Genomic DNA, 12,627 nt, shown 5'->3' on the forward strand with positions numbered 1-12,627 from the left:
ACCTTCACCTCTCTCTTCCCTGATGCTTCTATTCTCCTTGTATCCCATCTACCTTTTACTCTCAGTGTAGCTACAACTAGAAAGTGATCTGATATATCTGTGGCCCCCCTATAAACATGTACATCCTGAAGTCTACTCAACAGTCTTTTATCTACCAATACATAATCCAACAAACTACTGTCATTTCGCCCTACATCATATCTTGTATACTTATTTATCCTCTTTTTCTTAAAATATGTATTACCTATAACTAAACCCCTTTCTATACAAAGTTCAATCAAAGGGCTCCCATTATCATTTACACCTGGCACCCCAATAATAATAATAATAATAATAATAATATCTATTTCTACAAGTACATGTAAAAGTATACAGGCCTAGCTGACATCAATGACATACTACTATATAAAAAGCCCTTTGTTATTCTTAGCATTTTGGGCAAATTAAGTCAGTTTTGTCCCAGGATGTGACCCACACCAGTCAACTAACACCCAAGTACCCATTTTATACTGATGGGTGACCATGGACAGCGGGTGTCTTATGGAAACACGTCCCTAATGTATTCCAGCCGTACTGGAGATTCGAACTCTGGGCCTCAGTGTGTGAGATAAGTGCACTAGCGACTGAGCTTTCCTTCAATATGTGTTATAACTATTGTGTACACAGACAAAAAAAAAAATTAGAAAAAATGGTGCTGTTCTCAGGCAAATGGTGGACTTCTATCTTGGCAAGTACCATATTCACAGATAACTGGTATACAAGCCCCACATTTTGATTTCCTGTGGAGTAAACACTAAATAAATGTGCAGAACAGTGCCCTCCTATTTTTGTATCTTCTTTACATGTCCAAACCACCTCCTAATCTCCAAGCTTTGAATTCTGTGCATAATATCACAACACATATTGCCATCAAATCTGACACCTCTGCTACCTCCAACCTCCTCCCTCTCTGCAACATTTAAAACCCATGTTTCACGTGGGTACCACTATACTCTGGTACATTTCCCTTTTTGCCTCTGTGGATTAGGCTGTCTGAAAACCACAGATGCCTCAATACACCAACTGCCTCCCCCCCCACCCCCACCTTGTCAATACTATGATTCACCTTATTTTTTAATGGAACCATCTGCTTACAAGTCCTTTCCCAATATCTCAATATATTTACATGTTCATCTCTATCCATCACATTTTCCATTACCATCCACCTGCTCTTCCCATATTAGTCTATTAAATCGAGAGATTACTGTATGCACAGCAAATACAGTAAGCTGTCTTATAGCATGAAGGATACATTCCTAAAAATTGGCACTTCATGAAAAATGCCTTTATGTGAAGTGAAGGAACCATAGGAAAAAATTACATTTCAAATTTCCAAACTTTTTTTTAGCGTGCTACTGGATACAAATTAACTCCATTTATTTTACTTTACATTCTAGTTGTTGATGCTTGTTAACATGAAGTGTGTGGAGAGGGTTATTGTGGCTCCACTGGTCTGTAATTCATGTGTTGATGCAGGTGTCAGTAGTTGAAGGGTGTACTGGAGTACTTAAGCAATTCTCTATGTGTTCAGTTGATTTCATCTGGCAGTACAGCCTCTCCTCACTTTATGGCGGAGTTCCATTCCTAAGACCACGCCATTAACCCGTAAACGGTCCAAACGTATATATATGTTTTTTTCAACACTTGAAAGTATGTAAAAAAAGTAGATCTTTTTGTTTTTTTTTACATTTGAAAATGTGTAAAAAAAAAAAACGTAGATCTACTTTTGTAGCACTACACATGTGAACGTAGATCTGCTTGGACCGTTTATGGGTTAAACGAATTCGTCGCTAAGTGTGGAGCATACTATAATGGTAGTGAGTTTGTGTCAACTATCTTTGAAATTGTTTTAATGTCACCTTTGCATCATTTATAACATTTCTGGTATATTTTTAAATGTTTATGCAGTAGTGTACCATACGTATACTGAAATAAACAGAATAGAGGAAATCAGGGGGCTCTGGTGGCCTGGTGGTTAACGCTCTCGCTTCACACGGTGAGGGCCTGGGTTCGATTCCCAGCCAGAGTAGAAACATTGGGCGTGTTTCTTTCCACCTGTTGTCTATGTTCCCCATCAGTAAAATGGGTACCTGGGTGATAGTCGACTGGTGTGGGTCGCATCCTGGGACACTGACCTAAGGAGGCCTGGTCACAGACCGGGCCGCGGGGGCGTTGACCCCCGGAACTCTCTCCAGGTAAACTCCAGGTAAACATTATTTAGGTACGAATACTGGTCAGAGAGCCCATCCTAAGTCCGAGGCGTCGGTAAACAAGCATGTCGCTAAATGAGGAGAGGTTGTACCCTACATAGCTGATAATAGGGAATCAATGCTTGCTCTAAAATCTTCCTCAGACCAATTTTTCCTGTCTGTTTAAATCCTTTTCCATAAAAAATTCTGCAACTTTACCAATAACATTGACTGCAATTTTGGCAAATGACCTTGAAGATTTCTCTCATCCTCTTTTTTCACATGCCTCTCCAAATTGGGAATTGAACTTTTCCAGGCCTACTTCTGCAGTTGTTTTCTCAACATCCACTTCTAACAGTTCATTTATGTCTCATTCATGCATGTCTTCAGAGTCCTTGCATCTCACAGGCAGTGTCTTAGACCATACTACTTACTGATGGAACACCACAGGTCATAAATGACCTCAGATTGCATGCATTGTTAACTGGGGCACTTTATGATGCATGTACCTAGTGGATCTTTTTTTTTTTTTTTAACAAACCAATTGTCTCCCACCAAGGTAGGGTGACCTAAAACACAAAAGAAACACTTTCACCATCATTCAGTATATCACTATTTTGCCAGAAGGGTGGGTGCTGATATTACAGTTCAAAACTGTAGATATCCCCACCTTTCCATCAGAGTGCAGGCACTGCCATTCCCAACTTCCCATCTCCAGGACTCAAGTCCGGTTAACTGGTTTCCCTGAATCCTTCCATACATGTTACCTTGCTCACACTCCAACAGCATGTCAAGATCTGTAATGTTAAATTCATACCAAAACTTTGGCACACCAGTCATGTAGCTGTTATTCATTAAAGCAATGAGCTCTTCTATTACTATGCATATGAATAGAAACTTACTAACTCCTTGACATATTGGGTGGTAAATGAACAATATTCAAATCTGGGTACACAGTGTACAGATTTGAGGATGACTACAGCAATTATCAGGAATGAGAACCTTAAATCCAAAGTTATTTTCAGCCAGGTACACCATGACTGCAAGAATATAATGCTTGAACAAATCAACAAACAGGGCCTTGGTCATCTATACTGCTTTATTAGATCACCAAATAACAAGTACAGTGGACCCCCGGTTAACGATATTTTTTCACTCCAGAAGTATGTTCAAGTGCCAGTACTGACCGAATTTGTTCCCATAAGGAATATTGTGAAGTAGATTAGTCCAAAACAGACCCCCAAACATACACAAACGCACTTACATAAATACACTTACATAATTGGTCGCATTCGGAGGTGATCGTTATGCGGGGGTCCACTGTAAATAGGTTTTTGACCTTTCAAAGGAAAGGTATTCTTTGCACAGTAAGTTAGCACAGGCTTGCACTTTAAATGACTTCTTGTATTTGTGCAGAGAAAAGTGATTTGATCTTTAGCTGCCAATGAAACTAGCTGCACTTTTTTCTTGCTTGCTAATGTACACTCTAGATGGCAAGTGCTTCCAAGAGAGGCCTGCCTCACCAGCATTAATCAGTTGATGGGAAGGGGGACACTGGAACTGCTTTCAGAAATAATTTGTACAAGGTCAGCAGGGAAGTTTTATGGCAACATGGGTTTCAGTCCGACCGATACTGTGATTTTATAAATTTTATGTATAAAACGTCCATCACTATAAATTTTATGTTATGAACCCTGCTGCACTTTTTTTTTTTTTTAGAAGCCTAGATGGCTGCAAGAGAAGCACGTTGGTCAAAATACTAGTGGACAGAGGATTGAACCTCCAATACTCCCACTAAATGACCTGCACAGGTTTAGTGCATCACAAAGTAAACTTAACTTTTTAAAGCTTTCATGCTATCCAGCACTAAAAATATACATTGTTGTAAAGACTCTCCCTCCTCCTGTTCAGTACATCCACACTTACTACTGTGCAATCTACATCTACAGGACCTTAAATTCCAATATTAACCTTGACCTAAAACGCTTTCTTGATAGTTGTGACAGAACCCACAGGCACAACACCAGACACAAACATCTCTATGACATTCCTCGTGTCCGACTAAACCTTTACAAAAATTCAATGTATGTCAAGGGCCCTAAAATCTGGAACACCCTGCCTGAAAATTCCAAAACTGCAGACACATTCATCACCTTTAAAACTACCATCAGAAAACATCTTATCTCCCTGATACACCCTGTCAACTAATAATACGAATAAAACCTGGTGGTTCACACTTACACTCACTCACCCATTTGACCATAAACAAAAATATCAATCTCAATCTCAAAATAATGAATCTTAACTAGTCATAAGTTGGCCTGTGATACTCCAATACTGAAACTATGTATAGTGCCAAAACAAAAGCATTCACATTGCTAAACTCACAACTAGTATTTAGTCACTTAGCCATAATACCAACCTACCTCATAATTTTGTAATATTTTAAACTTAAGATTTAATATAAGTCTGCCCGAAATGCCTAGCCATGCTAGGTGTTCTAGTGGTACACTCTGTAATTATTATTTTACTACATGTAAACCACATAATAACCAAATTCTGTAAACTCAGCATTGTAATCCTTATAGAGAATAAACTTTGAATTCTTGAACACAATTTCATCAATCAATCAATATTTATATGTGCATGATACATCATGTGTACAAAGTTGGATGGCATTATATCTCACATTGAAAGCCCCTTAGTTATACAGAGCAATCTCGGCAAGCTTAAACATAACTTACTTCTAGGACCATAGAATTTAGAATACGTATATGTATATAATACATAAATGATATTCACAATAAAATAGATTAAATGTATGTGCAGCAGTAAAATCATAGCAAGATAATTGAGAATAACAATACTTAATTTATACTATATTAAAAGTATTCAGTAATTCAAAATAAAATTTTAGTATAATAGAGCTATGTGCCTTATTATTCAAGCACAAAGCAGGGCACCTTTCCTTGATTTCACCTCAATACATACATTCAGAAGCTATCAAATGTCTCATTTAGCTGTGCTGACCCAAAATAATTTGAAAAAATGCAATGAATAAGGAATCCAATTCTCCCAAAAAGCAGGGGTGAGGGGAGAAGGTGCACACCCTCCAAAAACTCAACTTAGGCCTAACTTGGGTTGGAGAGGGGAAAAAATCCTTAGCGCTGACTATCATGAATTTGCATACAACATGATGCTTCCACACTTACATTATATTATCAAGGCTTTTTCAAGCTTAGTGTAAACAGGAATGCATTTTCTCAATCATGTTTAGACAAAAATCACTTTAAATAGCATCACTCTAAAAGAGGATTTAGTTTGTACTGTACCAGTAGTGCAAGTTTCCAGTGATCAAGGCCACAGTGTCCTGTGACCTGGTAGGCAACACTCACCTCACATACCGAGTGTCCATGGTTCAATCCCCAGCCGTGTGAAAACATTGGGTGTGTTTCCTTACACCTGCTGTCCCCATTCACCTAGCAAGCAAGCACATTGATACCTGGGTGTTAGTCGACTGGTGTGGGTCACATCCTGGGGGACAAGATTGAAGAACCCCAATGGAAATAAATAAGGCAGACAGTCCTTGATGATGCACTGACTGTCTTAGGTTATCCTGGGTGGCTAACCCTCTGGGGGTTAAAAACCTGAACAAACTATGAGTTTATCTTGCAGCCAGTGATGTAGCATAGACCCCAAACTGGCAAAATTCAGAGTAGCTGAACCCACAACCTGAACTGCCCAAGGATAAGACTAGATTTTGTTTGGAATTTTAACCAGAAGTGTTAGCCACCCAGGATAACCTAATAAAGTGAGTGTATAACTGAGGACTGTCTTTCTTATTTTGATTGGGGTCCTTTAATTTTGTCCCCCAGGATGTGACCCACAACAGTCAATTAACACCCAGGTAACTACTTACTGCTAGGCAAACCAGGGGCAACAGGTGTAAGGAAACATGTCCAACATATCACCTGTGTGTACAAGAATGGTATACAATACCGACAAGATGAAATTGAGACACATGTGCAACATCTGGGTATCTTGATTGTAGACATTTCGCCATCCAGTGGCTTTATCAATACAAATTCCAGGACATAACTTGAAGACAGGAGAACTATGTACAGAAGATGAGGTAATCAGTCCCTCAACCTAGCAGTAGGTGCGAAGAGCACCATAGTCGTGGAGAATCTCCACGACTATGGTGCTCTTCGCACCTACTGCTAGGTTGAGGGACTGATTACCCTGGAAAAACATTTGTGCGTCATTTAAGATTATAATCATAAGGGAGCGCTAAACCCATAGGATTATACAGCGCATGTGGTGGGGGGGGGAAGGTATGTACTCAGGTTTAATTCAGGGAACTGGAGCACAGATCCAATTCCCTAGATCAAGAGCCCCTCACCAGCATCAAGGAACCTCCCTTGAGGGGCTTCATTTAAGAGTGTACACACCTACTATGTCCTGTTGAAGACTTGTACATTTCATTTAAAACTGTTAAGAGTACACAATAGTCAGTTCCTCTTTACTTACAGATATTTCTGTAGTCTACTGCTTTCTTTTAGTATTTTGTGGCATTTGGTAAGTCATAATGACTTCTTACCAATCCTCAGTATTTGGCAGTATTGTGTGAAACTGATACATTGTACACACACAAATATGTGCTTGACGATGGAAAACTTAGGAAGACTGAACGTTAACAATGTCCTTGATGAGCTGTTATTCCACACTTCTCTAATATTATTCATGAAGGTAAATACACCATGTCAGCACTGACCTGTACTACAGTACAACAGAGCAAAATAAAATTTATTTTCCATATACGTAATAGTATTACATACATTGTATTCTGGTCTATAAATCATCGTATGGTCCAGAGTCCATAGGTATGCAATGCATTTCAGGCAGACTTAAGATTAAACATACAGTATATACTATCTGTTTAAGGTTTTTTTTCAGGCCTGAAAACCATTTTCAAGTTGAGATGGTAAATATGAGGAATGACTTGCTTTAGCCAATTTTATTCTTAAAGTTAAGTGACTGGGTTTTTAATGTTAAATATATATCTATAAATGGGTTATGTTATTTCATTGTATGGAACATGTTAAAATAATAACTACTGAATATGAGATTAAAAATTAAAACATAAAAAAAAAGTTTTCCAGTAACATAATTTAGGTTTACTTGGAGTATACCTGGAGAGGGTTTCAGGGGTCAACGCTCCCACGGCCCAGTCTGTGACCAGGCCTCACAGTGGATCAGAGCCTGATCAACCAGGCTTGGTTAGTACTTGCCAACAGTTTATCTAGATTTGTTGGCAGAACTCTTTGCCAGCATTTAAATATCTGACTTCTGACAGCGTGTGAATATCAGAGAGATGAGCTGCAATCCATTTTACAGTATGTCCTTGTACAACAATTGCTCACTAAACCTCGTCGATAGGTTCTTGGAAACTGTGACTTGAAGCAAACGACATATAACAAAACCATACCACGCTGTCCATCATCAAATTTCTAGTTTTGTTTCTAATGTCACACTTCAGTTTTTGTGGGCAGAGACATCAGGGGTGCACATTGTACCTTCAGCACTCATTGTAACAGGGTTAAATCAAGGAATAAATGTTTAAGGCGAGAATTGTAAGAAGCACCTACCACCACACAGCTGAAAAACAAACAATAACAAATATTGCAGGCTCACTAAACGCTTTTGTGTTGCATCATTTACTGTCATGCATTTGTATGATTATCGTATACTTAATGAATTTTTATTTTACAATAATTTGTATTGCACCGTATTATTCAATTTTTTTCCTCATCAACGTTATAACAAAATAACATTACTCGAGCACCTGCTGTACCTCCCTATTTTATCTACATTTTTGTGCAGCCACAATGATACAGTTGTATACAATATTTTAATTTTGTTCTAGCATAAACAGTATTGTGAAATATTTATTTCACTTTCACTATAGATGGGAGTTTCTTAGTACAGTGCAGCACTTTTGTGATACTACAGTAATAAACTGTTGCTTATCATTACTCCCAGATTGCTTTCTCTGTATGATGGTTTCAAGATTCTATCCATCAATTTCTCCAATTTTTTAATGAAGCTCGTGTCTGCCTTCTCCAATTTCCATTCATTAGTTCGTGTTCAATTTATGAATCATGTAAAAGAAAATTTGATGAACATAAAAAAAATTAAGCAATCTCACCAATGTACCCAAGTCACTGATTGGTCATGACAAGTTTAATATTTTCCTAATGACGAAGTTCTCTCATACGTATATTGTATTTAGTAAATTTACAAGCAAGCACTAGCTTTACCCTAACCTAAATGATGCAGTTGGATATCTTATGCCTGATTTCAGTCATCTGACAACTCGGTCTACTAAATTTGGTCAAAAAGCAAATTATGGTCATTTATTTTTCTCCAAAATTCAATCGTTATATTTATATAATTAACATTGCAGCCACAATAAAATCAAAATATTTTAACACTAAAAAATTTATACAAACACATTTGCATTGTGGCTTACAAAAAAAAATGCATTTGGTTTAAAAAAAAAGATAAAATACAAACAAAATTCCATTCAAAACCCAAGCCTACCTTCCCCACTACTTTTGTGTTATGCTAGCTAGATGCCAACAGCACTGAATCTGCTTATGAAGGCTGATCACGGAAACAGTTGACCGAAATGCATTGTACTCTCCTCCAGCTCATGCACCACTTGACCCATAGAGATGGAAAAACTGTTGTCATTGTAGATAAGAGAGGCAGATGAAGTGAGATACAGGGGCTGCAACTTACATCTGAGTGTGCAAATCCAAGCTACAGTAAAAGTAGCTCTTCCGAGGTCTTGGAACAAATTACTATATTACAACATATTTTGAGATTTGAGTTACAACAGAGGTATATGTCTTCTGGGGCTGATTAATACTGTAACTCGAGACACCACTGTATTGTGTTGTTTTCTCTATTGAATTGATCAAGCCTCAGGTAGGTGAAATGTTTCTTTAATACAAGTCCTGATACTGCCTGTGTTTTTTTATATACAAGATCCCCTACAGCCCAGTCCCAGATGAGGCATTTTGGTGGATCAAGGCCTGATCAACAAGGCTGTTACTGCTTGCTACATGCAATCTAACGTGTGAAACACAGCCCAACTGGTCAAAACTGATTTGAGGAATTTGGCATGTTCTTAACTATCAGCAAGCACTAACCTATTGTTTCAGACTATGGAACAATACTCTTCTCCAGACTGAGGGACTGACCACCTCAAAACTTCAAGGGTGATGGACTGATTACATCGTCTTCAAGTATCTTCTGCTTCTATCAACTTTTCTGTACTTGACTGAAAAAGCCTACTGTGTAGGCGAAACATTTCGAAATAAAGATACCTAACTGTTGCATATGTGTCTTACCTAACAACCTGTCGGTATTTTATACCATTTTAATGTTCACTCAAGCACTAACCTAACTTAAACCCAAATTACACTTTTGGATAACTCATATTGTTAGCTATACCATACATGTCACAGAAGCAGCTACTTGGATAACTCGCCAATAACGATTTGAAAAGTTGGAAACTTCACCATATACCATATAAGCAAACATGACTAACAGATGGCTCGAGCCCTTTCTTCACAAAAATTCCTTCACACCTGGCAACCAAACCTTCCTCTTATGTCCCCTACTATACCTATCTGCCTATGATTTATAAACGATCACCAACCTAATTTGCCCCAGCATTATAAAATACAGTGCCAGTTCAGTACGACACTCTCTTATTTCAAAAAATGTTTTTGTACCACTGTTGGTAATGTTTTGGACTCAAAATGTTGGTTTGGAGAATATCAGGACTTAGGAATAAATCATAGTTTTTTCCTTGGCAACTGCTGTTAAGGGTATAATTAAAAAGTTCATGAGGTAATCCTGTTCAATTCAAGGAAGACGAAGTCAGATCCAATTACCTGAATCAAGAGCCTCTGAAGGGAGGTTTCATAATGCTGGTGTGGGGCTCTTGATACAAGGAATAACTTGACTTATCCTCTCCTTCCTTAAATTGAACCTCAATGCTTCTCATTCCCAAGGGTTATATGACCCCTAAGAGTTTAGAGCTTCCTCCCAAATAAAAAACTATAATAAAATAGCATCAGGGAACCTTCCTTGAGGGTGATGTTAAGTGCAAACAGACATGGGAACACTTATGTTGGAATGTTAAGTGCTATGCTGAACATCAATATATGACACTCACCGGGAACTGTAGCAGGTCGCGGGGGAAGGCGCCATCATCAACACCAGTAATCTCGAAGGAAGGAGGGTGTGGGAATGGTCCTTTCCCGGGGTAGCTTGTAGAACGTCGAAACTTGTTCATCACCATGGAGGAAGCGTTGGGGAGGTTAGAGCTTTTTCGTGGGACAGAGGACATACCACCCAGGTTGTGGCTAAGAGGATTCATGCCTCCCATGCCACCCCTGCCTCGTGCAGACCACGAGCTGATTCCAGGTAGTGATGGTGCCCCAGGGGCATTACCTGGCCCACTTCCTGGACCCCCAGCAGAATTACCCTGGGGCGATGGTCCTGGAGACCATGCATTACCCTGTGAACCAAGTCCTGACGACCACGATGAAGAGTACTTATTGGCCAGAAAAGGGGCCTGGGGACCTGGGGCAGGCCCTAAGGATGGGGGTCTTGCCTGCCCTGGAAAGTTGGGTGCTGCCTGCTGCATGTTCCTACGCTGCTGAGGGTTTTGGGGCCCTGTCGGTCCTAGTCCCAACTGTGGCCCCAGATTGGCACTGAACAGGTGCGATGGACCACCAGAGCCTGGCCCTCCCGGGTTGCTCGGTCCTAGGCCATGAAATGCCAATGAGCCGTTGATTGTTGGCATACCAGAATGTAAAAGTGTGTCATCGACGGACGGAGGTGACCACAGGGAAGCTACAGAGGAGGCCAAGGAGGCTGGTAGGGCTGTAGGCTCCACCAGGCCTCCTCCACCCCCTGGTCCACCCACCACTCCTGAGCCCGGCCCACCTCCACCAGCTGCAGCAGCTGCTGCTGCCGCTGCAGCGGCGGCTGCGGCAGCCGCAGCTGCCGTAGGTACTCCTCCTGAACCTGGAGGACCTAGTACAGAAGGTCCAGGGGTACTACCTGACCCTAAAGGGCCAGGGACGGTGCCGGGCGCGTTGCTCCCCACCGGAGGCCCTGAAGACTCCCCCTTTACACCTGTTTTGGTATCATCGTCGTTATTTATGTGTTGCTGTTGTTGTTGCTGGTCATCAGTACCGTCGACCCCGGCAGTAGCCATCCCCTGCGGCTTGACGCCTCCACCCTGCTCAACGAGGCAGTCATCTTGCATTTTGCTTGTGGAGTTGCTGCCCCCGTCTGTTGCACTGGAGTAAAACACGCTCGGAGTCGACGTGTTAATTACGTAAGTTTCCGTACTTATGGAACTTACGGACGAAGCGTTGTTGTATTTAAAATCCCCCATGTATGATTTTGTTTTCATGAACTAGTATATACACTCATGGGGGTTCAACGTTCACAGGAGCTATCTCACATCTGCCTCTCGTCCCCCACCAACCTTACTTCTCCAGTCAGGTTCCAACAATATCGAATATGCGCAGAAACTGCAGACGATGCTATTCTAGGTACAGTAAACTCAACACTGTTACATCCAAATATTAATATTACTTTTATTGTGACTAGAAAGACATCATGGACATTCTACTATCATTTTAATCAAAAAGTAGTGGTAAATATTCAGCATAATTTCTGTTCATAAGAGCTTGCTTTTTGAGCGAAATCTAGAGGAATTCGTGATCGTAGCAGATTTATCGCTATTTGCGCCACTTTAAGCTAATTTATTTAATAAATTTTGTCCTTTTATCTGTTAGATATTAGATTTACCGGTATATAAGTATTAAATGATTGCATATTTTTCTTTTATATTGTCAAAAAGTGTGAAAATCGATAAGGAGCCGGGTAGGTGGTCGATGCTCAGCTGTTCCTTCACATCAGCTGACGAGCCACAACACCCCCACCTGGGGGGCGACGGGGGGGTCAAGGCTGCTCCACAACACATCCACTACTCATTAAATACTCATCAGAAAAATGTTATTTCCATGTAATATTTAGATTTATTTATAGAAATGTGTTAAAACATAAACAAGAAAATGATGTAAGTGTTCTTTTGAACATGATAGTCATGGAATTTATGGAAATAATTCAGAAAACTTGACACCTATATTTTGGTAACTTTATGGACGGGTTCACGGGCGTAATTGATGCCAACATCACGATAAACTTTCAAAGAATTTCGTCCTTTTCTTCAAATTTATTCGACCATCAAATTTATCCCCGTTATTTGTAGTCTGTAAAGTTGAGTGTAATGGGTACCATTAAT

The 12,627-nt window shown here is 39.9% G+C and overlaps 1 protein-coding gene across 3 annotated transcripts in view; it reads right to left on the bottom strand.

The window, feature by feature from the left end:
* Positions 1-11,811, bottom strand: part of LOC128691930 (elastin) — a 459,627-nt gene extending 447,816 nt beyond the window's left edge. For 2 of the 3 annotated variants that reach the window (XM_053780915.2, XM_070101070.1), the window contains exon 1: positions 10,480-11,811. In XM_053780915.2, coding sequence (XP_053636890.1) covers positions 10,480-11,730 — 1,251 coding nt within the window. In that variant the 5' untranslated portion in view covers positions 11,731-11,811. Of the gene's footprint in view, positions 1-7,168; positions 7,887-10,479 lie in introns of those variants that run through there. The other variant, XM_053780913.2, reaches the window with a different exon arrangement.
* Positions 11,812-12,627: the final 816 nt, after the last annotated feature.

Source organism: Cherax quadricarinatus, chromosome 75, assembly GCF_038502225.1.
Source record: "Cherax quadricarinatus isolate ZL_2023a chromosome 75, ASM3850222v1, whole genome shotgun sequence".
NCBI classification, from domain to species: domain Eukaryota; kingdom Metazoa; phylum Arthropoda; class Malacostraca; order Decapoda; family Parastacidae; genus Cherax; species Cherax quadricarinatus.